Source organism: Euleptes europaea, chromosome 5, assembly GCF_029931775.1.
Source record: "Euleptes europaea isolate rEulEur1 chromosome 5, rEulEur1.hap1, whole genome shotgun sequence".
Lineage (NCBI taxonomy): Eukaryota > Metazoa > Chordata > Lepidosauria > Squamata > Sphaerodactylidae > Euleptes > Euleptes europaea.
In genome coordinates, this window is record NC_079316.1 from 102,195,071 (window position 1) to 102,222,857 (window position 27,787).

General features: G+C 43.7%; 1 protein-coding gene across 1 annotated transcript; it reads left to right on the forward strand.

Annotated features, from left to right (window-relative positions):
- SHLD2 (shieldin complex subunit 2) lies at positions 1-27,712 on the forward strand. Its single transcript, XM_056849949.1, is given in 9 exon segments — positions 1-49; positions 52-1,575; positions 4,705-4,812; positions 5,803-5,997; positions 7,803-7,937; positions 13,452-13,658; positions 16,390-16,624; positions 25,366-25,481; positions 27,468-27,712. Coding segments are annotated over 9 exon segments (2,742 nt in total). The 3' UTR covers positions 27,641-27,712.
- Positions 27,713-27,787: the final 75 nt, after the last annotated feature.

A 27,787-nucleotide genomic window follows, 5' to 3' on the forward strand; every position in this document is an offset into this window, starting at 1 on the left:
ATGAATTGTATTTATTACACAAAGCTATATTTTCTCCATAATCAAATACCCAGAAGACAGACATGGCTGGAGCATCTCAAGTCTATATTTTCTTCGGTGCACCTGTTCCTTCAACTTCACTAGAGGCAGCTAATGAAGAGAGTTTTTTATCCTCCGCTTCTGAACCATGGAGAAAGCTCCATCTTTCATTTACAGAAGACACTTTTAACCATTCTACTATAAAATGCAAGGATCCTAAGCAGACAGAGAATCCTACAACCAATGATGCAGTGTTGGCTTCCTACACCAAAAAGAATTTCATAGCAAATTTTGAAAAGAAATGTGGGTTAGTTGACAGTTTTTTGATGGACCATGTGAATGATGGTATGAACAATGAAATTAAGGAGAGAGATGAGTCACCTGGAAGTGCTTGTCATGTCTATGGAGATACAAATGCAGACAACCATGTGAAGTATGTTAGGTGTCAGCAGTTTCCCAGTGATGGAAGAACAGATGATCAATGTATCAAACTATTGGAAGAGGCTGGAGGAGATACCAAAATACATAACCATCTTGATATTTCTCCTCTGGTTTCCAGTCCCCAAAAGATTAGCAGAGGTTTGCCATCTGTGCAGCAGGATGATGAGTTATCACACTTCCAGGGTGAACATGACAAGTTGTGGGAGATATGTTGCCCTGACATAACAAAAGAAGCAAAGAAACTACTGGGTCCGTGTCCAAGGCTTGCCTTATCAACAAACACTGAATTTCTTAGTATTTTGACCTCAAGTCAAGTTACTCTCCTTTCAAGAAGGCCTGCAGCAGGACAAAATGAAATGGAAAATGAATCTACAAAGGTTAAGGGAATGGAATTGGTTGGATCTTGTAAGGAGAGTGGAAAAACTGTGGATACATCAGTTCAATTAAATGAGAAAGCTGGCACATGTTCTATTGCGGCTGAGAGAAATCTCAGTCAAGTCAACGAAAGCTCTCCTGAACTCTTCAGTTCCGATAGTACTTCAAAAGATGGCAGCCTAACATATTTGAAAAGAGAAAATAGCTTTCAGAAAAATGCTATGGGATCAGTTGGCCTTTTGTGTTCTCCTGGTGACAATATTGATAATGGGGTATACATTCAGCCATGGAAGAGTGGGATACTGTGTTCACAAGGGAGCAACTCACCAAAAGAATCCTCTAAAAGATCTCGAGCATCTGAAGACGTCTTACCTGCAACTGACTTTGCAATTGCAGACCAGCAGCAACCGAAGAAAACTAAGCTGGTTTATTCTTCCATTTTTTCTGTTCGACAAATGGAGCAACTGAAAATATCATCATTGAAAAAAGTTCAGAGGCATCCATCGTTGCTTAAAGACTGCGACCACAAAGGCCAGAAGTATAATGTCTTAGTCACAGTGCTACATCCATGTCATATCAAAGAAATACAACTGAAGTCAGGAACTAAATTATCCCCTAAAGTCCCCTTAGCTACTATTGTAGTGTTTGATCAGTCAGAAATCCAACGGAAGGTTGTACTGTGGAGAGCAGCTGCATTCTGGTCACTTACAGTATTTCCCGGAGATATCGTTCTACTTACAGGTGAGGAGTCTTTGTTCTTTTCAGAATATATTTGTTTTGCAAACTGTTTTATTCTCTGGTTCTTGTAGGTTATCCGGGCTGTGTAACTGTGGTCTTGGAATTTTCTTTCCTGACGTTTCGCCAGCAGCTGTGGCAGGCATCTTCAGAGTAGTAACACTAAAGGACAGTGTCTCTCAGTGTTGACACTGAGAGACACTGTCCTTCAGTGTTACTACTCTGAAGATGCCTGCCACAGCTGCTGGCGAAACGTCAGGAAAGAAAATTCCAAGATCACGGTTACACAGCCCGGATAACCTACAAGAACCAATGAACTCTGACCGTGAAAGCCTTCGACAATATTATGTTTTATTCTCCCCCACAAGAGCTGTACTTTAGACCTTTGGTGATCCACCGCTGTGTTGTTTGAAGAAAATCAGGTCACGGTCTTTGAGAAAAACTGAATATGAGTCTCAGACATTTGCTTTGGGAACTTGACTGTCCCCACAGAATGTCCCTATGGATGCAGTTGTGATGAGAAAATAAACACCTGACCCAGCATGGTCATACTGGTATGGGCTACTACCCAACGGGAGGTTCATATGAGCTCAACATCGCATTGTCCAGCTGCCAAGGAAATGGTGTCTTCCAATTGTTGTACCAGTTTGTATGCAATATATTCTATGGGGCTGTACCACATGGCAGATTTTATAGATGATGCATCCACCCATCTGCATTATGGGCCAGCGTATGTGTGGTCTAAATTCCCCCATGTAGAGATTCCTGAGCTTCAGCGATAGTACAGCTGTGTTTCTAAATTACCCTTTCTTGAACGGCTGCATACAATACAGGCAGGTAGAAAAATATACTCAGAACTGTTTCCAGAGAAGTAGTAGAAGTCAAGGGGTGCGTTCACACATGCCGATTAATATACTTTCAATCCACTTTCAGTGCACTTTGCAGCTGGATTTTACTGTGTGAGAGGCTTATCATACCCAGTCTGGGAAACGTCTCTCAAACCCTTTAAAAACGTTACATTCTTTCCCCCACGCACCACAGACCTCCCGTTTCAGCTTGGAAATGCTTTGGAAGTGACAGACATCTGTTTTTTCTGAAAACGCCTATACCACGATGTATTTCCTTATGTCGTTTCAAAACCGGCAAGCCAAGGGGTGCGTTCAGTTACAAAAGCTATTCTGTTGTCCTGGCCTCTTTTCACAACACCCAATGAAAAGCCTTTCTCCTACCACCACCTTACCCCTCCCCTCCCGTTTGCATCCACCAACCTTTACTGCTACTAAATCCCCCCCCATAAGTGCTTGTGCAGAGGAGGGCGAGGGCTGGGAAAGTAGCAAAATTGCTGCAAGCAGCAGAGGGGGGAGGGGGAAGCAGCACGAGGAGGAAGGGAGAGAGACTCCAGTGCCGGCACAAAGTTTCTCCCTGCCTGTTTTTTATCTTTCTCCCGCTCCTCCCAACGATAAAATGCAACATCGTTGCACCAACGCCTGCAAAGACCGCAGCTCTGTGATCAGCTCTGTGCAAGGAACGACTCATTTTGGTTTATTTGTGTGTGGGGGGGGGGAATGCCTGCATTGGTTGTGATTAGGGTTTCTCTGCCTAGGGGGGAACGTGAGCCCATTGCCCTATCGTCTGGATGCACTGACGATACCGCGCAGGCGCCCTGACATGACGAGAGGGGGGGTGGAGGGGAACCCAAGCGACGTCACAATTAGGCAGTGCTCCTCTACGCCCCCTTATCTCTTGGGAGCGCTGTTTCATTGGAGGTGCACTCAGAAGGCTAACTTTTCAGAGACGTTAGAACGGGCAGAAGTGCGGGGGGAAATAGCAAATCGCCTCGAGCACGATTGCTCTTTAGGTGTTTTCCACACGTTTCCCAGACATGGTGCGATAATGCCCTGAATTGGCAAGATGCACTTGCAATCTATCGTTAAAGGGGATTATTAAAGTGGATTGAAAGTGCATTATTCAGCATGTATGAAAGCACCCAAGTTCTCATCCCATTGTGCAATGAAGAATTTGTTAGATCCATGAAATAGCCGGCAACCATTTACAATTTACCCACGCCCTAGTAGCAGTGATTTTGGTATAGTTTTCTCTGCTTAGAAGATACATCTAGTCCATGTTTTTTCATTTGTTTTTAACATTTTAATTCAAGCTGGATTCGAGTCCAGTATCACTTTATTAAGACCAACAAGATTTCCAGGGTAGAAACCTTTGAGAGTCAAAGCTGTGACTCTCAAAAGCTTATACCCTGGAAATTTTGTTGGTCTTAATAAGGTGCTACCGGACTCAAGTCTTACTCTTCTACTGCAGACCAACAGGGACTCCCCACCTGAACCTTAGTTCCGGCTAGAAGTTGTTATAATGGAGTGGGATCAACTCAGGCACTTTTTGTGTTGTTTTCTCTCTTTTTATGTTTTAATTTTTTTATTGATATATATCAAACAGAATATAATGAAAAGAATACAAAAGTAACAAAGAGAATAAAAGGCCGTATCTTAAACAACAGTGTGTTGTTTACTTGTCACACATATACTCTTCTGTCTTTGTTGTATCTTAAGGTTCCACTGTGAGAAATATAAACTTTTTTACGTGCTTATTTTTACTTGGAACTGGATTTGCTCTTGACCTAGTAATAAGCAACTGCGAAAGTTCTCTACAAATATATTTTGATGCTGCAAGCTACTTTCCCATTGCTAAAATGTGGTTGTCTGTATTACATAGTATAACATGTGCTAAGGTATACATGGCTCTCACCTGGATAGCCCAGGCTATCCTGATCTTTTCAGATCTTGGAAGGTAAGCAGGGTTGGCCCTGGTGAGTATTTGGATGGGAGGCCACCAAGGATGTCCAGGGTCGTGATGTAGAGGCAGGCAATGGCCAACCACCACTGAAGTCTCTTGCCTTGAAAACTCTACAGGGTTGCCAAAAGTTGTTTGCCACTTAACAGCCCTTTTTACCACCAATATTTACTTGAAAGCGACTATGAGACTAAACCCTAAAGTTGTTCATTAAGTAAGCATGGCTCAATGATTGCATTTGGTTTCAAAGTAACCCAAGTCAGTTTACAGTAGGATATGTCTGTGGTATTTGTTTTAACCTGGATCACAGTTTTTTTCTCTCTGTTGCAGATGTTGGTGTGTATGAAAATCACTGGGCTGGGGAGATAATACTGCAATCAACATTTACTAGTCAGTTATTGAACCTTGGGAGCTGCTTAACTATCCATCCAAATGAATGTGAGGATTAATAATGGGATAAAGATATATTTTCCCATCCCAATTTAATGTTTACTTTAGTAATTTAAATTGAGTATTCTCGAAAACAATATCAAAATGGTTGTACCAAATTACTTCTCTTTCTAGCAATGTGCATACTCCTCTAAATCAATGAAGCAAAGTACGTAGGAAGAGCCCCAGAAAATAGAAAATATGTCTGGCATGTTGGCCTAATAAGCTATATGACACTTCTGTGGCCCAGTTGAAACATTTCCCCTCTATAGTTTGAGAAATATGCAGTCCTGGATTCCCAGTTGTCGCCCCACCATTTTCCAGCCTTGATCACCCCAGTAATGTATATGGCTGCAAACTGTTGTGACCCCTTGATAGAGGCTTAATGGGATGTTGTTTACCAGGTGATATTCATTACCTCCAAACCAGAAAAAAACTTCAGCTGCCCATTTCCTTGCATTAAGTATCTATTAAAGGGATGGGGAATTTTTATCCAGGCCATTTGGCAACGCCAGTAATGCATGCTCTGGCACAATACCAGGTTCATCTGTATCCAAGGATCTTTCTGAAGTCACTATCCTTATTGTTCTCTCAGTGATACTAAGTTTAGGATATCACGTTCACAGAGGTGACACATACAGATGAATTCAGTATTGCAGTGGTTCATACATCTTTTAATATCTTGTGTTGAGAGTAGGAATGCCTCGGGCACAGTACTAGACGGGGAAAAAAGTTGTCTGAATAGGCCAATGCGATTGCAATACAATTTCAGCATTTTCCTTGGTAAATGTTGCTTTTTAAAATATGGATCGCAGCATTCATGACTTCTGAGATTATCTTCGTATACAAGAAAGCATAAACCCGTACATCTGTGTTTCACAATGAGCGTTGGCTATGCTTGCGAAGGGTCGTTCGCTCTCAAATTTATTATGTGCCTAATACAGCATGTCACAGTCTGTGGCCAAATACGGATGATGGTTTTTATTTATTCTTTTCAAGTCTCCAACGTAGTGGACATTAATATTCTCCAGGAATTGCTGGTGTATGTGTCTTCCAAGCATGCCTGTTTTCAAGCTCTCCCCCCAAGAGAGCCACAGACACTCAGCAGCATACGAAATGTTCTCCTAAATCAACTCCAAGCTGATATGTTGGTGCACTCCATAGTGAAAATTGTCGACATCAACGTGCTAGCAGGTCAGTTGAAATTCTAACACGATCATTCACTGTTTGTGTTCTGAAATTTATACATTGGGGTTGAAACTAGGGGGCGGGAGAAGATAGAAGGAGAGTCGATCAATATAGACCTCTGGTGGCCGATTTCACAAAGAAAAGATTAAACTTTGGAAAGATAACTTCCCTTCTATCTCCCTTAACTGAAAGCAATAAGGAAGACACTTAAGGGAACAGATAGGAAGATGTCCCAGCACAGATAGTTGTATCAAATATTTTCTTCAGATGGAGCTGTTGATTCAGAGGAGACCGAAAAAGGGCATGAAATGCTTGAATTTTGAGCCCACCTGATATTTTCTTACAAAATAGTTTTGATTCTGATCTGTGTTTTGTGCTTATCCAGGCCAAATGGTTTATCCGGTACACAATGTAGTGGTAACAGTAAAATGGCTTACATGGAACGTGAGCAGAGAATTAGAACCCTCTGCATTAATAATTGACATAAAGCTGGGAGAGCTCTTGACTTACTGTAATTAGCGTTTGACCAGAGTTACTGGCATAAGGTGGCTCTTTCTCAGTGTAATCCTAAACAGAGCTAAATCTGTTGAAGTCAATAGTCTTAGAAGGGTGTGACTCCACTTAGGTTTTCACCATTCTTGAGCATGTGGTAGCAGGTTTTCTTCACCTCTTCCCCTTTTGCTGCTCGCATAACGGTTTCTTTTTTTCGTTAGCTTTCCTATCCCCTTACCCAGCAGTGAGATTCACACAACGGACCAAGGTGTTTTATTTTACGAGGACTGAGGATAACTAATCACCAGGATGTGGTGATGGCTGCCAACCTGGAAGACTTTAAGAGGAGGGTGGACATGTTCATGGAGGAGAGGGCTATCCATGGCTACTAGTCAAAATGAACTCTAGTCATGATGCATACCTATTCTCTCCAGGATCAGAGGAGCATGCCTATTACAATAGGTGCTGTGGAACACAGGCAGGATAATGCTGCTGCAGTCATCTTGTTTGTGGGCTTCCTAGAGGCACCTGGTTGGCCACTGTGTGAACAGACTGCTGGACTTGATGGACCTTGGTCTGATCCAGCTTGGCTTTTCTTATGTTCTTAAATGCTAATTTTAAAATCTGATCTGGCTGTTGCCACACATGGAAAGATGTGTGATGTATTAGTACATGTTAGTAAAACATAATTCTATCCCTTCAGTCTATTTGTAATGCACAATTCTCTGGCCAGGATCCGGTGTACCACACATTGTCCCTTGTTCCCAAGGAGGCTGTGGGCTTTGGTTTCTCAAACAGCAACACTTCTCCTTTAGGGGAGGGGCCCTGGCTCAATGGGAGAGCGTCAGCTTGGCATATAGAAGGTCCCAGGTTCAATCCCGACATCTCCAGTTAAAGGAACCAGGCAGTAGGTGATATGAAAGACCTCTGAAGTCTGAAACTCTGGAGAGCTGCTGCTAGTCTGAGTAGACAACAATGACCTTGGTGGACCAAGTGTTTGATTCGGTATAAGGCAGCTTCACGTGTGTTCATGTGTCATGTAGCCAAACTACTTTTGAAACAGAGTGACGGAAAGTTGTGCGTGACTTGGTGTGGTGGCCTGCTGTTCAAAAGGGGGGGGGGTAAAAATATAGTACTGAATACGACCAACCCTTTCTGCCCACCTTTGAAATCATAGCTCAAACCAACACACCAAGACAAGGCATTTAAGAGGATTATTCCCCAGTGTGTTTGGGAAAATGATGAGCGACTGTTCCACTTTTACAGTTTCTGAACCTGATGCAGTTATACATAATAGTTGACCTCTTTTTTTTTTTAAGAATCTACATATAGTTACAGAGGAGCAAAACAAACAAAAATTATTCTAACAGTGGAGCAGGTCAAAGAACAGCACTATGCCTTGGTGTTATGGGGAACCACCGCAGCCTACCGTCCTCAGCTTCAAAGAAAAAAAGGTAAAAAGTAACTAGGCATCTTAGTAATGTTTGATGAGTTATTTGTTTGCGTATTAAATTGGCAAAGGGAAGCAGAAAGGGGGGTGGCGGTGTGCAGTGCCCATCGTTCGGCCCTTTTCCTGATACCTTTCCTCCCGTTTTTAGTTTGATGCGGTTTCTTTGAACCGTGGGGTTTCGGGCCGGTGCCAGGCCACCTCCGCCAGCGTAATCTCATCACTTTGTGACCGAGTTCCCACTTGTGTCCAAATATTTTCTAGGTCAAGGCTTCCTGGTAAACCATGCTCAGCAAAAAAAAAATCAACTTGCCACCTCATCTTATTCTAGAAGTAGTAAAAGGGCCTGTTATCATGCACACATGCAGCAGGAAAGCTTAGATGTGGCAGGAGCACGCTTTGCATGATCTTTGTATCATGTAACCATACTGGTGAATGCTACACTACTTTTTGTTAGAAGGGGTGAGTTTCAGCCTGTTGTTTTCCCCATGTGGCTCATTTTTCCTCCTAAGAATAAAGTTTATTGATTTATTCTCTTATGTTTATTGATTTATTCTCTTATGTTTTATTATTATCAATTTATTCTCTATTTATTATGTTTATTCTTGTATGCATATTGATTTATTCTCTTATGCTTATTGATGTATTTTTTTATTATTATTAATTTGTTCTCTATTTATTATGTTTATTGATTTATTGTCTTATGTTTCTACCCTGCGCATTTCCCCAGTGGGGGATCCGAAGCACCTTACATCATCCTTCCTTTTATCCTCACAACAGCCGTGTGAGGTAGGTTAGGCTGATAGTGTATGAATGGCCGAAAGTCACCGAGCGAGCTTCCATGCCAGAGTGGGGATTTGAACCAGGGTCTCCCAGATCCTAGTCTGAGACTCTTAACTACTACACTACTCAACTTAAATGGATACACTTGGAAACTCCCCTGGGATGGGTAACCTAGAATCGTAGAGTTGGAAGGGGCCATACAGGCCATGTAGTCCAACCCCCTGCTCAACGCAGGATCAGCCTAGAGCATCCTTGACAAGCACTTGTCCATCCTCTTAAAGACTGCCAGTGAGGGGGGAGCTGACCACCTCCCTAGGTAGCCGATTCCACTGTTGAACAACTCTTACTGTAAAAAAAAAATCCTAATATGCAGCTGGTTCCTTTCCGCCCACAATTTAAACCCATTATTGCAAGTCCTATTCTCTGCTGCCAACAGGAACAGCTCCCTGCCCTCCTCTGTGTGACAGCCCTTCAAGTCCTTAAAGAGAGCCATCCTCAACCTCCTCTTCTCCAGACTAAACATTCCCAACTCCCTCAGCCTTTCCTCGTAGGGCTTGGTCTCTAGGCCTCTAGGATCATCCTCATCGCTCTCCTCTGCACCCGCTCCATTCTGTCCTCAGTATTTGTATCCCAAATGACAGCCTGTTTGCTCCATAAAACTCAATGGAAGCCACTGGGAATGGACACCACCCCTATCTACTGCACAGCCTTGCTGTGGGAGCATTTTTCAGTGTAATGCTAGAGTGGGATGGAATTCTGGGTACACTTTTGGTGCATCCCAGCATGCTTCAGTGCTTTATCATGTTAACTATGACATGTTGTTATTGAGCTAGTGGGGGGGGGATATAGTGCCTAGAGTATGACCAGAGAGAACCAGGTTCAAATCCTGAGTCAACTATGAAGTTCAGTGGGTGACCTTGGACCCATCAGTGTCTCTCAGCCTTACCTACCTCGCAGGGCTGTTCAGAAGATAAATGGAAAGGAAGATAAATGGAAAATAAATGGAAATTATCTTCTTTGGTGAGAAGGGTGGGATACAACTTAAATAAAAAATAATTTCTGAATGAGTGCAGGGTATCTGCACATTGGATTATGCAGACAAGCAGATCATGCAGTGTTTCTATGAAACAAAATAATCCTTCTGTGTGGGCAAAAAAACCCATTGAAGGACAATGAGATTGTGGGTCCCCCCCCCAAAAAAAAGTTGGATCTCTGTTTTCTGAATGCCTTTTCCCATGTTATGTAGTAGGAAGTCAATTCTAATGGGTTGAGCAAATCAAAATAAATTTTATTGACAGATTATTAAAAATTAAAGAAAATGGTATAAACTTTATTCTTCATTGTTTTATAAAACACCAGATGCTATTTATGATGTAAGTTAAATGGAAACAAATATTGAGCTTTCTGCTCTTAGTTTAAACAACTTTAAAAGGTAAAGGGTCATTACTGGGTCATTACTGACCCATGGGGGGATGTCACATCACGTTTACTAGGCAGATGATGTTTTGAGGGTGGTTTGCCGTTGCCTTCCCCAGTCATCTTCCCTTTACCCCCCAGCAAGCCGAGTACTCATTTGACCGACCTCGGAAGGATGGAAGGCTGAGTCAACCTTGAGCCGGCTGCCTGAAACCGACTTCCGTCGGGATTGAACTTGTGAGCAGAGCTTTGACTGAAGTACTGCAGTTACCACTCTGCGCCACAGGGCTACACTCACAACTTTAGGCAACAAGAAATCATATCAGAAGTCTTTTTTCATAGTATATACTTCATATTTGTCAGCGAGGGCATCCAGTCGGGCCCGGGTTAAACAAGATGACTTCTTGCTTGAACAAAATGGAGTCCAGACTAGTTCCATTTCCCCCCACCACCACCCCGTGTCCAAGCTATCACACGCCCGGCATCTGCGTCTCAATGGGGACTCGCCCTGAGATTTGCTGTTGTGATAACAGGGGCCACTGAACAATGCCTGGGAGCCCTGGAGATCACCCAGCCATTCACACGTTAATTTCTTGTATGTGTCTTGATGGGTAATTACCAGCGGATACTTTATTTATTGTAACCTTGTATCCGATCTAATCAAGACAGCTCTGCTGCACCTTGTCCTTTTGTGTTATGCCCTGAACGTAATCAATCCTATTGTATGTACCCTATAAATGTACCGGTGTTTCCCATGTCTGTATTCTGGCCTTATGTTCCTATGGACCTACTGAACTCGCTGACTTTCTTAATAAAACTTTTAAACTCGCGACTACATCTGAAGTGAAGTTCCCTATGAAAGAAACGCAACGAGGTACTGAAGTCTGACAATATTCTGATTTCTTCAAATTAAGACAAAAAGATACCAGCAATGTGTTTAAAATGGTGGCAGTTCCTTTCTTTGTCACAAAACTTGCACCTTGTTCAAAAGTTGAAATTTTGTGAGTAATTAGAACCTGCCTGCCTCAGGTTTCTGACCATCCATGTTTAATCATTAAAAGACTATCTCCTGAATTCCCGATAAGACTGTGTGTTCCTAACTGTCGAAACATCCCTCTCTGTGAGATAAGCCTAAATGTTTGATCCTGTCAGGGCAACCAGGATCAGGAGTTCAGTTCATGCCAGCCGGGGCTTTGGGTCGTGACAACTGTGCGGCATGTGATGGCAGTTCGTGGCCTCAAGCAGGGGGAAGCCGCTCTGCATGCGATGGCCATCCCTGCTGGAAATTTAAGCTTTCACAGGGGGTCCTTTCATAGGAGAGAGCATCGTTATGGGATGGGGTGGGAGTCCTTCATGAACACATGAAGCTGCCTTATACTGAATCAGACCCTTGGTCCATCAAAGTCAGTATTGTCTACGCAGACTGGCAGCGGCTCTCCGGGGTCTCAGGTAGAGATCTTTCACCTCACCTACTTGCCTAGTCCCTTTAACTGGAGATGCCAGGGATAGCTGGGACCTTCTGCATGCCAAGCAGATGCTCGACCACTAAGCCACAAGCCCCTCCTTGTTTTATGTAGTAGCATTTCTCCTAAACATAAAGAAATAAGATGATGTATTACTAGCAACACATTCAGAATGATTCCATAGTATCAAAATTGGGGAGAGAAGAAGAGTTGGTTTTTATATGCCGACTTTCTCTACCACTTAAGGAAGAATCAAACTGGCTTACAGTCACCTTCCCTTCCCCTCCCCACAACAGACACCCTGTGGGGTGGGTAGGGATGAGAGAGCTCTAAGAGAGCTATGACTAGCCCAAGGTCACCCAGCTGGCTTCATGTGTAGGAGTGGGGAAACCAACGCGGTTCACCAGATTAGTGTCCGCCGCTCATGTGGAGGAGTGGGGAATCAAACCTGGTTCTTCTGATTAGAGTCCACCACTCCAAACCCCCACTCTTAACCATTACACCACGCTGGCTCTCAGAAGTTATCTTATTGCACAGAAAATGTGAAATGGAAAAAGCATAGCCATTTGTAGAAGGGCTTCTAGCCATCTTTTAATGGATAGCCATTTGTGGCTGGGCTTATATAGAGGTGGTGTATAAAGGCTATACTTGTGTATGTATTGAGTGCCGTCAAATCAATACCGACTTATAGCAGCCCTTTAAATCAATGACCTCAAAATCGTCCTGTTGTTAACAGCCTTGCTCAGGTCTTGCAAACTGAGGACCGTGGCTTCCTTTACTGAGTCAATCCCTCTCATGCTGGGTCTTCCTCTTTTCCTGCCGCCTTCAGTTTTCCCTAGCATGAGTGTTTTTCCCAGTGACTCCTGTCTTCTCATAATGTGACCAAAGTACGATTACCTCAGATAGTTGTTTTAGCTTTTAGGGAGAGTTCAGACTTGATTTGATCTATCTTTTTGGCAGTCCACGGTATCCGTAAAACTTTCCTCCAACACCACATTTCAAAGGAAAGGTGGTATTTACAAGCTGGAAAATCCCTTATTAATATCTCACCCCAGACACAAACTCACTGAGTGGCTGTTCTCTCAGCCTGAACTACATGGGATGTAGCTGAGGCTGAGAGAACAACAGCTGCCTGGTGGGGTGGACTCAAATGGTGCAGCTTTTGATTTTACAGGCATATACCATATGCAAGCTTTACATGGACACATCCGGTAGGACAAGAGCCACAATCTCACCTTACCCTTGCATAATATTCCCCCAGTCTGATAGATGTGAACCACATTAAATACTCAAAATTCTACAAACATACCTCAGAGATATTGTGGGTTCGGTTCCAGACTACCACAATAAAGCAAGTCACATGAATTTTTTTGTTTCCCAGTGCATTTAAAAATTATTTTGACGCTATACTGTATTCTATTAAGTGTGCAATAGCATTATGTCTAAAAAAAAACCCAATGCACTATAATAATAATGGAAAAAGTTTGAAATATTGCAAGAATCACCAAAATGTGACACAGAGACACAAAGTGAGCACATGCTGATGGAAAAATGGCGCCGATAGGCTTGCTCAAAAATGCATTATCTGTAGTGCGATAAAGCAGAGTGCAATAAAACGAGATATGCCTGTACTATAATGTGGCATTATTATTTGCTCATCGCCTTTTAAGATTCATCAAGACTTTTAAAACTTAAATCCCCCCACGCATTTTTCATCCACCCCTATCTAGCCTATTCAGTATTAACTACAGGCCTACTTTTAGCAAAGAGGGAAAGATTTCTTTCAAAGCAAGCAAGGCTTTTCTACAAATAAAAGCAGCACGCCGGAACTCTTAATCATACATTTCATTTTTCCATAGATCACATATGGCAAGTGAGGTATTTGTTTGCAAAGCACAACCCTGTCTCTGGTGAACTGGAATTGCACACAACCCCGTGGTCATCCTTTGAGTGTCTCTTTGATGATGACAAAAGAGCCGTTGAGTTCAAAGAGAAGTTTGACGAGAGTGTCAAATCACTGAGGAGAGTGGCCGGCCTTCCTGCATGCCTGGAGGAGAAACGTTCTGGTAAGGTTCTCCTATTTTGGCTTCAGGTGGGTGTTATAGTGTGTGTGTGTGTGTGTGTGTGTGTGTGTGTGAAGTGCCATCAAGTCACAGCTGACTTATGGCAACCCCAGCACGAGGCTTTCAAGGCAAGGGAGAACAGAGGTGTTTTGCCATTGCCTTCCTCTGCAGAGTGAAGCAGAGGTGTTTTGCCATTGCCTTCCTCTGCAGAGTCTTCCTTGGTGGTCTCCCTTCCAAATACCAACCCTGCTTAGCTTCCAAGATCTGATGAGATTAGGCTGTACCATGCTGCCTTCCTTCCTGCTAGTCTATAGTGTTTGTTTGTTTGTTTGTTTGCCATCAAGTCACAGCTGACTTATGGCTACAGTGTAAGGTTTTCAAGGCAAGAGATGTTCAGAGGGGGTTTGCCATTGCCTGCCTCTACGTCATGACCCTGGTATTCCTTGGAGGTCTCCCATCGAAATACTAGCCGGCGTCAGGGCTGAGAGCGTGTGACTGGCCCAAAGTCACCCAGCAAGCTTCCATGGTAGAGTGGGGATTCAAACTTGGGTTTCCCAGATCCTACTCCAACACCTTAGCCACTACACCATGCTGGCTCTCTGCTGGTTATTAGGAGGCATAAAAAATCAACCACAGCACAGGCTTCTGTACTGCTTTTTTAAAACTTTGCAATTTAATCGAGCATATTCAAATTCAAACTTGGCTGCTAATCTTATCCACCACCCTGCAAACCAAATACCACCGGCTGTCCAGCGGAGAGGGGGTGTCCTCATATGAACCACCTGATGCTTTCTCATAGAAGTGAACAACCAGCACTCATTTGTTGTTGTGGATAATCTGATTCTAGAACAAGTAACAATGTACATTGAGAAGCACCGTGGGCTCTTAAAAACCTGCTTCGCCCCGCATTTAGTTTGTTGGTGACATTCTGGAGTGTCTCTACAATCTGTAACACCTACACCTACGTACCATGAACGCGTATACTGTGCATACTGCTGATCCCTGGCACTGAAAACACGTTCTGGAGATAAGCCTGAGCTCAAACTAAGCCTGGAAAAATAAAAACAGTACTTTAGCTCTATAGTCTATAGAACAAAAATCTACCAACAAGACTTTCCAAGGTATAATCTTTTGTGAGTCAAAGTCCACTTTGTGAGATACTGTTATCCTATGTCATGAAAGTTCATACCCTGAGACATTGTGCTGGTCTCTATATATTTGTGCATATATGACTAAACAGACAAGTATACGCATTAGAATGAATTTAAGGTATTTATGTGTATTAGAAAGCTGTCGTATTGGTTCCTTAGCCTGGTAAAAGAAGAACCAATGAAACAGCAGGGAGAATGTAGCAAGCCTTTTGACCCTTTTAGCAAACTTTGATAAAAGCCAACCACTAATTAGAGGAAGAACTCTGAAGGACTTCAGAAGACAGGGACAGAGCTGAAATCCAGATACCTGCAATAGGGAATTCCCCCAGGAGGTGGAAGGAGCCTGAGAGCTGTAGAGCAGGGAGGGCTGAATAGCTGTGGGGAGAGCACGGCCTCAGCGGCCTGACTACAGCCAGTCTCAAGGGAGTCCACAAAGGGAGCTGCTACACTGAAGTGCAGGGAAGAGGAGATTCCCCTCCCCATGAGAACACTGGCAGAAAAGCCTCAGGAGATTATAAATCTGAATTAATATATAGAATAAGAACAAGGGCCATTCTCCTGTGCCTGGTTCTGCACTTTTCTATTGTAGTCAAGTTGGTGTTAATCATTAAAGAATTCAGTTGTTTGGATCCAAAGAGAAACGAGTTGTACTTGTACTTGGGATCAAGTGCCCGAGGCCTAACTACGTTAACCAACCCCGAGTATCCTGACAGGCTGTAACAGTGTAAAGATCTTGGTTTCAATTTGCAAAACCACAGGAATTTCCCCAGTTTGAACCCATCTGGTCTGTTTTGAGCTTAAGTTATCCCCTACCTTCATAGTCCTGTCAAAGGAATACCAGCTCTGACTGGAAAACTTTGGAGCTGTTTCAGCTAAATGGGCTCTGATTTTGGCATTGCTGCTAGGGAGCTCGCAACTGCAGGACTGCCTGCCATGTCTAGCAGGGCACGGAGATAATATACCACCTGGAAGATGCACAGAATGGTTTTTAACTGCCGTGATGGTACAAGCAGTTTTAGTTAGAAGTTATTCTTTTGACTGTTTCCCCCCCCTTATTTATTTAAAACATTTCTATGCTGCCTTTCTATCCAATTCAGGGTCCGCAAGGCAGTGACCATAAAAACATTTCCAATATTACACATTAAAAAAATTTGGTGCCACGAGCAAGAAGGCCCTTCCTTGGATTGCCATCCATCCAGCCTCAGATGGCAGGGGCACGCAAAGCAGGGCCTCTCAAGACGACCAGAGTGGTCGGGTAGGTTCATATGGGAGCAGACAGTCCTTCAGGCATGCTTGCCCTAAGCTGTATAGGGCTTTAACGGTCAATACCTTGAATTGGGCCCAGAAACAAATTGGGAGCCAGTGCAGATGGAACAAGGATGGAGAGATATGGTTCTTACAACTAAATCGCTCTGGCCGCAGCATTCTGTGCCAGTTGTAGCTTCTGGACAGTCGTCAAGGGCAGCCCCATGCAAAGCACATTGCAGTAATCGAATCTAGATGTTAACAGGGCATGCACCACAGTGTCATGGAAGGCTATGAAAAATACAGTGTGCTAATTTGATCTTTTCTGTTTTCAATAGGAGTCATCCAAGTGAGAGCCCACATCTCAGAACTGAAATTTACCATCGCTTCCTTTCCATGCGGACAGCTTGTTTTCAATGTGGGTACTTCGCTCCAGCACATCTTTGGTTCTCTTTCTTGGATCACCTACACAGGTTGTGCAAAATGCGGACTTGAACTACAAATGGATCACAACAAAATCTACCAACAGTGCTTTAGCTGCTTGCCCTTGAACAAAATGAAAATATTCTACAGGTAAAAAAAAAAAAAAACACTGTGAGAAAATAAAATGAGTTAACTGGCAGAAGCATTTTCATTTAAATACAAACAATTCTTTCAATATTGCCATAGAAAGGAATAAGTTTGATTTAATATTTTTAAATTCCCCCCTCACTGCAGTTTATTTTAAATCATTTTTTTGAAAGAGAGACCTTTCTAGTTAAGAGCCAGCATGGTGTAGTGGTTAAGAAGAAGAAGAGTTGGTTTTTATATGCCGACTTTCTCTACCACTTAAGGAAGAATCAAACCGGCTTACAATCACCTTCCCTTCCCCTCCCCACCCTGTGAGGTAGAATGGGCTGAGAGAGCTCTAAGAGAGCTGTGACTAGCCCAAGGTCACCCAGCTGGCTTCATATGTAGGGGTGGGGAAACAAATCCAGTTCAGCAGTGGACTCTAATCTGAAGAACCGGGCTTGATTCCCCTCTCCTCCGCATGAGCTCCGGACTCTAATCTGGAGAACTGGGTTCGATTCCCCACTGCTCCACGTGAAACCTGCTGGGTGACCTTGGGTCAATCACAGTTCTGTCCAAACTCTCTCAGCCCCACCTACCCTACAAGGTGTCTGTTGGGAGGGGAAGGGAAGGTGGTTGTAAGCTGGTTTGAGACTCCTTGAAGTAGAGAAAATCGGAGTATAAAAACCAACTCTTCTTCTTTCTCTTCTTCTTACTTTACAGTGGAATGCATTCAAACAAAATTTAGTGACTTGCTCAACTGAATAAAAAAACAGTCTAAGAGAAACTGTCCAGCAAGAGCTTTAGGTGGCTGATGTTAAACAATGATATCAGCACTTCTTTTAAGCTGTACATCTTTTGTTACAAAGTGTGCTGTGCAATCCTAATCATGTATACTCCGAAGTAAATCCCACTGAGCGCTATGGGACTTGCTTCCCAGTTCTGTGCTTAGGACTGCAGTCGTAATCTGTTTTGATGTTTCTTAGTGTGAATGACAATGTAGGAAGGGGCAAAAGTCCAGCTTTCCATATATAAACCTAATATGAAGGCTTCTGGAAAACTATTAGACAATGACATGGTTTGTTCTAAGTTTGAAAGTAAAAAAGAGTGTCACTTCATTGAAAGTTTGAATGGCTTATTTTCTGCGGGTGCAGAGGAGAGCGATGAGGATGATCAGGGGCCTGGAGACCAAGCCCTACGAGGAAAGGCTGAGGGAGTTGGGAATGTTTAGTCAGGAGAAGAGGAGGTTTAGGGGGGACATGATTGCTCTCTTTAAGTGTTTTAAAGGCTGTCACATACAGGAGGGCAGGGAGCTGTTCCTGTTGGCAGCAGAGGATAGGACTCGCAATAATGGGTTTAAATTACAGGCAGAAAGGTACTGGCTGGACATTAGGGGGAAAATTATGGTAAGAGAAATTCAGCAGTTGAACGGGCTTCCTAGGGAGGTGGTGAGCTCCTCCTCTCTGGCAGTCTTCAGGCAGTGGCTGGACGAACACTTGTCAGGGATGCTCTAGCTGATCCTGCATTGAGCAGGGGGTTGGACTATATGGCCTGTTTGGCTCCTTCCAACTCTATGATTCTAGATACAGCATCCCACTTTTGAAAACCATCATCCTGTTGCATTGTTTCAGCACTGATTTTGGGAAATGAAATGTATTGCTAGCAAACACTAGGTGGCAGTAGAAGATAAAGTTACACTGAGATCTGGATGTGAAGAAAGCATATCCTTTCAAACGTATCCAGCTTTAATTTGTGTGACCAAAGTGCTTGTTTTTAAATTGCCTACCGTTTTGAGTTTTCTGACACTTTCTTAGATAGTATGCATGCATGGTGGAAAAGACAGTCATGCTAGGAGAAGTTTCACTGGAAAAGACGGTCATGCTAGGAAAAGCTGAGGGCAGCAGGAAAAGAGGAAGGCCCAACAAGAAATGGAGGACTTTGATTCATAGGGTCGGCATGAGTCGGAAGCGACTTGACGGCACTTAACACACACACATGTATGCATGCGCACACATGTCTCCCGCTTCCATGTACCAATATTTCCTTCGGCTGCACCTTCTTGAATTGAGTCAGGTGCTGCTCTGGAAGGTCCTCTGACTTCCAGGAGCAGTTGTGGGGAGCTTAATTGGAGGGGCTCTTCAAAAGGCCTAAGGTGCTCATGCAAGACTACATGTAACCCACTGATTCTGTCCCCAAAATATATCATAGACAAGATGCAGTAACAGAAACCTTCTTTCATAATTATCACTGGCATATCAGGGCAATAGGTGTTGCGAACTGAGTAAAAGGCATTTAACTCACTTAGAAAGAGTATTCAGAGATACCAGGCGTTTGTACACCAAGAGGATGATGATGTCTGATTTTCCTATTTAGTCATAATCTCAGGGCTGGTTTGCCTTTCAAGTGCTTGCTTGGGGTGCCAAACCGGCAGGGTCTGCACAGGGGAGGATGCAACAGGGGTGCCTTGCGTCTGCGATTACCTCTTGGTCCCTCTGGCTCCAACAGGGCATAGAGGTATGTGGTCCCTTCTTCTGGATTCCAGTGAGCAGCCAATAAGAGCTGGACAGAGTGGGTGAGGACAAAGCACACACTCTCTCCCCATTCATTCTCTGCCACATGGGTCCAGTGGGAGCCCAAGGGAGTAAATGTGGCCCCTCCCCTTATGGCCCCCACATACACACCTCCTCCCATGCCAGGCTTTCGTTACGGTGGCCAGATGAGTCGAGCTGGCCCGGCTGAAGACAATAGACCTTTTTGCCTAGATTGGCTGAAATATCAGCTTAGCAGAATTTAAATGCCAATTAACAAAGCCAGAGTTTGTTTACTCCTGAAACGTGTTTCTCTTCTGCAGCCCTCTTTTTGTATAGCAGCCTGCAGGCTCACGTGCTTCATTTCGGAACACACTTAATAGTTAACCAGGACAGTCGCTTCTAAATTATAGCCTTATTAGATCATGTTAATTAGTTTTAAATGGCCGAGTGGCATCAACGAAATAGGAGAGTGTACCTTCTTCTCGAATAGAGGTGCAGGTCTGATAGACTATTTTTTAGGATCATGTTAATGTCACCAAGAAAGGTGTACTTCGTAAACATTGATGCAGCTGTTTGTCAAAAGCAAAACTCAGACCCCGCTTTGTTGAATATTTAGTTTTTGCCACTACTGCTGCTCTTTGGAGCGGTGGACTCTAATCTGAGAACCGGGTTTGATTCCCCACTCCTCCACATGAGCAGCGGACCCTAATCTGGTGGACTGGATTTGTTTCCCCACTCCTACACACAGGAAGCCTGCTGGGTGACCTTGGGCTAGTCACACTCTCTCTGCCTTGCCCACCTCACAGGGTATCTGTTGTAGGGAGGGGAAGGGAAGGTGATTGTAAGCCAGTTTGATTCTTCCTTAAATGGTAGAGAAAGTTGGCATATAAAAACCAACTCATCTTCTTCCTCTTTCTCCTCCTCCTCCTCCTCCTCCTCCTTCTTCTTCTCCTTCTCCTTCTCCTTCTCCTTCTCCTTCTCCTTCTCAACCCTAAAATCACTCTGTGATTTTTTTGCATTTAATGTTGATTAATACGTGTCTCGTCTAGGAAACCACATGCAACAATTAAGTTAACATTACATTTGTTGGTCCTTCCGCTTAATTGTCACTGAAACTTCCTGCAGCAAAGATTGAGGTGAACCACCAGATGGCTGGTTCAGAAACAAACCCTGTTTTTGTTTCTATTAACTACGTGCTGGAAATATTTTAAAGGCTCATTTTCCTGCTGCTCAATACTCTTGGCTATCAAAGGGTTTTGAGACATTTTCCCTGTGCTCTGTGTGTACGTTTTGTTTAAGAATGTCAAGGTCTGTATATGGGGGGAAATGCCTTTGCAGGAAAGTCCAGAACTGACCACATGAAGCTGCCTTATACTGAATCAGACCTTTGGTCCATCAAAGTAAGTATTGTCTACTCAGACCGGCAGCTGCTCTCCAGGGTCTCAGGCAGGGGGCTTTCACATCACCTACTTGCCTAGTCCCTTTAACCAGAGATGCCAGGGATTGAACCTGGGACCTTCTGTATGCCAAGCAGATGCTCTACCATTGAGCCACTTATATGACACTAGTTTGCAAAAAGATACCATTGATTCCTCAAATGCCACCTAGCCAAGATCCAAGCTAGGAGGTCACCAGAGGTAGAGCTGCCATAATTGTATACCTGCTCACTCTCTCTGTATTGTAACCTCTAATATACATGGCATGGCGCTGACATGAGGGGGGGCATGATGAGGCAAACAGCACAACGACATCACACTGTACATTTATATCAGAAGTTGCGGCAGACAGAGAATAAGGAGTCCTTGTGCGGCGGCAGCTCAACTCCATCATAGCACCTACTTTGGACCTGAAAATCTAGATTCAAGATAAGTGCTATGACAAATCGGAGAAGAAACAAAGTCCATAAATAAATCAGTAAGCCCCCCAAAAAGAGGCAGAGTGATAATTCCCACTAAAACGTTCCCTCTTTGTTCCTCTGCATCAAGCTGCTTCACAGTGGTGCCTAGCCTCACCCTGGTTAATGTCCAGAGCTGTTTGTTGCATAGTTCCTCATATTTTTGTGAGATTAGCAACTGATACCTCCAGTAGACCTTGTGAGAGGTCCCTTCCTGTGATGGGGAGGATCTTAATGAGAAGTTCACACCAAACATTATAAACACAGGAGAGGGGGGTAGCTTCCGACCATGGAATAAAGCAACCTTCTAGCAGAAGAGTCAAAGGACTTTGTTCACAAAGGTAATATTGACAGCTTGAGTTTAAAACAGCTTAGCAGGATAGATAGTCTCTAAGCCTTGTGTTTTCCACATGCCTCCTTTATCTTTTTAGGTCCTGGTTTCAGACATCCGGTGGATTGCCAGGGTCTTGGGTCAGGCCCAGGGTGTCTGAAGAAAGAGATCTACCCATATCTATCAATCCACACGTCCCAAGATCCCTCAGAGTACAAAGCGTCCTTTGACTGTGGTTACCTAGTTCGCAAAATCAGCTCAGCAAGCAAAACTGTTGCTCTTTGAGATCTAACATATGAAGTCTCTGCCATTTCTTAGTTGGGAATTTTTAGCAAATCACTTAGGAGGTGCAGCCACCCTGAGCTCAATTTTTGCTGGGGAGGGAAGGATATACATTTAATAAAATAAATAAACTAGACACAATTCAGGCTCAACTTACAAGAAGCCCCCTTTTTGTATAGCATATTGTATAGTTTTTATATGGCGACTTTCTCTACCACTTAAGGAAGAATCAAACCGGCTTACAATCACCTTCCCTTCCTCTCCCCACAACAGACTCCTTGTGAGGCAGATGGGGCTGAGAGAGTGTGACCAGCCCAAGGTCACCCACCTGTCTTCATTTGGAGGAGTGAGGAAACAAACTCAGTTCACCAGATTAGCCTCCGCTGCTCATGTGGAGGAGTGGGGAATCAAACCCGGTTCTCCAGATCAGAGTCCACCGCTCCAAACCACCGCTCTTAAGCACGACACCACACTGGCTACAACACACAAAGAGTATGCTAGAGAGAAGTCTTTAGACTTCTGGAGTTGGGGTTAAACAGTGAAGTAGCCAAGCTTGCAGATGACACCAAATTATTTAGGGTGGTTAAAACAAAATCGGACTGTAAAGAGCTCCAGAAGGATCTCTGCATACTGGAAGAATGGGCATTAAAATGGCAAATGAGATTCAATGTGAGTAAGTGTAAAGTGATGCATAGTGGGACAAAAAATCCCAACTTCACATATACACTGATGGGATCTGTGCTGGCAGCAACAGATCAAGAAAGGGATCTTGGGGTGGTAGTGGATAGCTCAATGAAGATGTCAACCCAGTGTGCGGCTGCTGTAAAAAAGGCAAATTCCATGCTGGCCATAATTAGACGAGGAATAGAGAATAAAACTGCTGATATCCTACTGCCCTTGTACAAATCTATGGTGAGACCACACTTGGAGTACTGTGTACAGTTCTAGTCACCATACCTAAAAAAGGATATTACAGAGCTTGAGAAGGTGCAGAGAAGAGCAACCAAAATGATTAGGGGACTAGAGCAACTGTCCTATGGGGAGCGGTTAAGACGCTTAGGGCTATTTAGCTTGGAAAGAAGGCGGCTGAGGGGAGACATGATAGAGGTCTATAAAATTATGCATGGTTTGGAGTCAGTGGACAGGGAGATGTTTTTCTCCCTCTCCCATAATACTAGAACACGGGGTCATCTGCTAAAGCTGGAGGGTGAGAGATTCAAAACAGATAAAAGGAAGTATTTTTTCACACAACGCATAGTTAAATTGTGGAACTTCCTGCCCCAGGATGTGGTGATGGCTGCCAGCTTGGAGGGCTTTAAGAGGGGAGTGGACATATTCATGGAGGAGAGGGGTATTCATGGCTGTTAGTTAGAATGGATGCTAGTCATGCTGCTTACCTATTCTCTCTAGTACACTGGTTCCCAACCAGAGAACTAAATTAAGGTCCGCGAAACAAAGTTATAAACCCATAAAACATTAATATTTTCAATTAAAAGTTCTCTATTATAAAAATATATATTCAAATATTATTCTAAGTTTAATGTTTAACTAACACTTATGATTAAAGTTTATTTTCAAATTCTCGGAATTTTTATTTTGAACCTTGGGGTCCCTACACCGAACAAAAAAGTCCTAGTGGTCCCTGATCAAAAAAAGGTTGGGAACCAACCTATCAGAGGAGCATGCCTATTATTTTGGGTGCGGTGGAACACAGGCAGGATGGTGCTGCTGCAGTCGTCTTGTTAGTGGCTTCCTAGAGGCACCTGGTTGGCCACTGTGTGAACAGACTGCTGGACTTGATGGGCCTTGGTCTGATCCAGCAGGGCCTTTCTTATGTTCTTATGATGCTGGAACCTGTTACAACCTGGTATCTTTTGTCTAGCGTGACAAGGACACAGAGTGGTTTGAGAGAGAGCAGCGGCAGCGGCAAAACCCGAATATTCACCAAAGTGGGGTCTGAGTTTTGCTCTCGCCAAACAGCTGCATCAGTTTTTACAAAGCATACCTTTCTTGGCGACATTAACATGATCCAAGAAGATTATAATTAGAAGTGACAGTCCTCCGTTAATTATTGATTGTGTTCCGAAATGAAGCACGTGAACCTGCTTCTCTTTGAAAGGGCTATTTTGTTGTCATTGAACTGGAAGCAATAGTGGGGAACTGAAAAAACTCCCAGTGTGCCGGTAGCTTCTGCCCACGTTAATTGCTTGCACAGGGAGGAGGGGGGCTGATTAGACTCCCCCGTGAGTCGAGTGTCCAGGACTTCAAAGCTAAGAATGTCCTTGACTCGAGGACTGGCGGTGGCGAGATACGCTTGAGTATATTTATTTTTTGCTTTAATTTGTTCTGAATCATGGGATCGGCTTGATGGTCCAGCTGCACACCGAGGCATGTCTGGAAATGCTTCGTTTTTATTCTTATTTTTCCAGGCTCATTTTTAGCTCGGGCTTATCCCCAGGACGTGTTTTCAGTGCTAGGGGTCAGCAGTATGCACAGCATACATGTTCGTGGAACTTAGGTATAGGCAGTATATATTGCAGTGACGCTCCAGAATGCCACCAGCAAACGAAATGCGAAGTGAAGCAGGTTTCTATGAGCCCGCCCCCTCCACGGTGCTTTTCAGTGTACATTCTTACTTATTCCAGAATCAGATTATCCACCTCAACAAATGAGTGCCGGTTGTTCGTTTCTATGAGAAAGCATCAGGTGGTTCCTATGAGGACACCCCCTCTCCTCTGGACAGCCGGTGGTATTTGGTTTGCGGGGCAGTGGATAAGATTAGCAGCCACATTTGAATTTGAATATGCTCCACATAAAATTGCAGAGTTTAAAAAAAAAAGGCATGCAGAAGCCTGTGTGGAGGTTAATGTTTATGCCTCCTAATCACCAGCAATAGAAGCAGGCCTCAAGAATGCTTTTAGAAACATGGAGAGAGACTCTTCTCCCATCCCCTCCTCCCACTCCACCCTGTAGTGCTCTTGGAGATCTGGAAAAAGGCTGGAAGGCCAAAGACAGGGGGTCTCCGAAACCGACAGCCCCCACCCAGCTGGTAGTGATCAAAGCAGCAGCAGTACATCTGAGCATGTGCAGTGTGCTGTAGTGTCATTCCTGAGCCTTTGTTCTTTTGGAAGTACTGGGAAGGCCTTCTAGAGTGACTTTCAAGCAAGCTCTTGATCTCTCTTAGGATCTCTCTTTTTAGAAGTGAAACTCTTCTAAAGAGAGAAGAAGTTACCATTGCATGATTTATTTCCATTAAATATTTATCAATTCATTTGTACCCCACCTTTCTTCCCAGTGGTGACCCAAAGCACCTTACATCGTTCTCCTCCATTTATCTTCACAACGATCCTGTGAGGTAGATTTCCCACGTCCCTGGTTTTAAAGCAGTCCTTGAGGTCTGGATTTGTGTGTGCTTTAACATTCTCGTAAGCGGGTGACCCTGTGTTTTCTTTTCAGCTGAAGCAAAGGCATCAGGAAATAATACGCTTCCATTTCCATTGTTTGGAAGCACATTTTGGCTGCTAGTTCAAACTTGGCACTTCTCACGCAGTCATTAAGTCAAGACCAAAGCAAAAAAACCCACAAAATTCCCTGCCACATAACGATAGGTGACTGAAGGTGGCAATATCCGTAATTATCTTAATCTGCAAGTTTTAGAATAATAAGAAAAACCAAACCATTATAAATGCAAGTTCCCTTAAGGCTCTCGTCCTCCTTCCTTCCTTAGATCCGCATTGATGACTATAGAGGATGGGGGCTATGAAGTCTCTGTGCGGGTGGTGCCAGAGCTGATGGAGAAAATGTTCCTCAATATTCCAGCAGACTGGCTGAACAAGACCGTAGGTAAGGCTCTGGGAATGTCTTGGGGCAGACGAAACAAGGGATTGCGGGCTTAGGACTGCCTAACTTGCGATTGTGTGAACTGGGAGCTGTCCTGCATCTCAGCTCTCCATTTAAAATTTTCATCAAACAGTAAATGAGGGAGGTTACTTACAGGGGGGTTATCCCCATGGGGGAAAGTAACCTCGGTCACAAGGCTGGCTCCCAGTGTGGGGTAGTGGTTAAGAGAGGTGGTTTGGAGTGGTGGACTCTGATCTGGAGAACTGGGTTTGATTCCCCACTCCTCCATGTGAGCAACGGAGGCTAATCTGGTGAACTGGATTAGTTTCCCCACTCCTCCACATGAAGCCAGCTAGGTGACCTTGGGCTAGTCACACTCTCTCAGCCTCACCTACCTCACAGGGTGTCTGTTGTGGGGAAGGTGATTGTAAGCCGGTTTGATTCTTCCTTAAGTGGTAGAGAAAGTCAGCATATAAAAAACAGTTCTTCTCCTCCTCCTCCTCCTCCTCCTACTTGGAAACACTCCCCCGCCCTCTTTCTCCAGGGCAGATTTTATGTATCCCTTTAACCTCTGTCAGTGCCAGCAACTCTGCAAAAGGGCCACATTCACTACCTCCGGCACCCCCCAAACACACACATACATGCACGCACAAGAAATGGGAGATCACCCCTGAGATCCTGAGATGTTGCCTGCAGAGAGGACAGACCCCTATCCCAGGCTGTGCCTCTGTAGGTTCCAGACCGTACCAACCAGACTTTAGAACACGAGCAGACAACTAACTGTCTTCCCCCCCCAAAAAAAAAAACATAAACACATAAACAAATATACAATACAAACTAACAAAGTCGACTTGACAAAGCACAATACAAAAACTTAGAGAAGCAGATAATCTCTGGGTAAAACAAATATAATTTTGTTTCGATTTCAAGAACTTGCCATTGTTATACTATTCTAGCTTTATATCATTAAATATGCTGCTTTTTGCTTACTCATGCATTCTCTAAAATGATATTTTACAATTTCAAAGTGAAACTTGCCTACTGAATTCTCCTCTAATTTAACATTGATACTAGCATATTCATAATCATTAATTTCTGTCAATTACTTTTCCAATATGATTTTATATCAAGCCGATATCCATGCTATTTATACATATTTCATTTTTGCCACTTTTTATGCGTCTTTCACGACTCATATGAATAACACAATTTCCAGTTCTTTTGAAACTCTTTGCTGGGACTGTCATTTACCTGATTTGTCAGCTTGGCCATCACTGCGTATTCTGCTAATTTGTCTTTCCATTCTTCTATACCAGGACATTCTTTGGACTCGAGCACACACTGACTTTCAGAGGTTAGCACACAGGTTCTCTGTTTAAGAGAATCTGTAGAATGTAGCATAGTGGCTAAGTTCCTAGTTGGAGACTCTCTCATCCATGTGTGTGTGTAGTCAAGTCGCAGCCGACTTATGGTAACCCAGTAGAGTTTCAAGGGAAGAGACTAACCAAGGTGGCTTGCCATTGCCTTCCTCTGCATAATGACCCTGGTATTCCTTGGTGGGTACTGGCCTGGATAGCCCCAGGTTAGCTTGATCTCATCAGATCTCAAAAGCTAAGCACGGTTGCCCCTGGTTAGTATTTGGATAGCCAACCTCCAAGGAAGACCATGGTTGTGACGCAGAGGCAGGCAATGGCAAGACACCTCTGAACGCCTCTTCCCTTGAAAACCCTACGGGGTCACCATAAGTCAGCTGTGACTTGACCGCAAAAAAAATGGTAGATGTGAAAGAACCGGCCTGTGTAGAAATGTACACAAGATTCCCCCATATTCCCAGGCAAGATTCCCAGGCGAGGAATTGGAGAGGAGCTAGTATTCCTGTTTGTAATCTTCCTGCATTTCTCTGAGGAGGTGTGTCCGAAGAGAACGCATCTTGAGCATACAGCAGAACGGTGTCCTAATATTGGCTGTGTCCTTCCTTATCTGTTGCAGAGCCGTCCTTGGGTACCACCTACGGCATGATTGTAGCAGACTTGTGCCGTTCCCTGGTCACAGACACTAAAGCATCCTATATTTTTGAAATGAGGAGTAAGTTTGTTCTGGATGAAAACAGCTGTCCTTTGGAGAAGAACCTCCACCTGCTGGATTTTCATATTGATCTGTGAAATGAGAGCTTCTGACCAAGATGGCTAATCCAGCTCCCCCCCCCCCCAAGGAAAGAAAAGCCCCAGAAAATATTTAAAAATAAAAAGAATGAAATAGAATTTTTTATTTTCCTAAATAATTGCATCACATCTTCCAGTTTTTATATT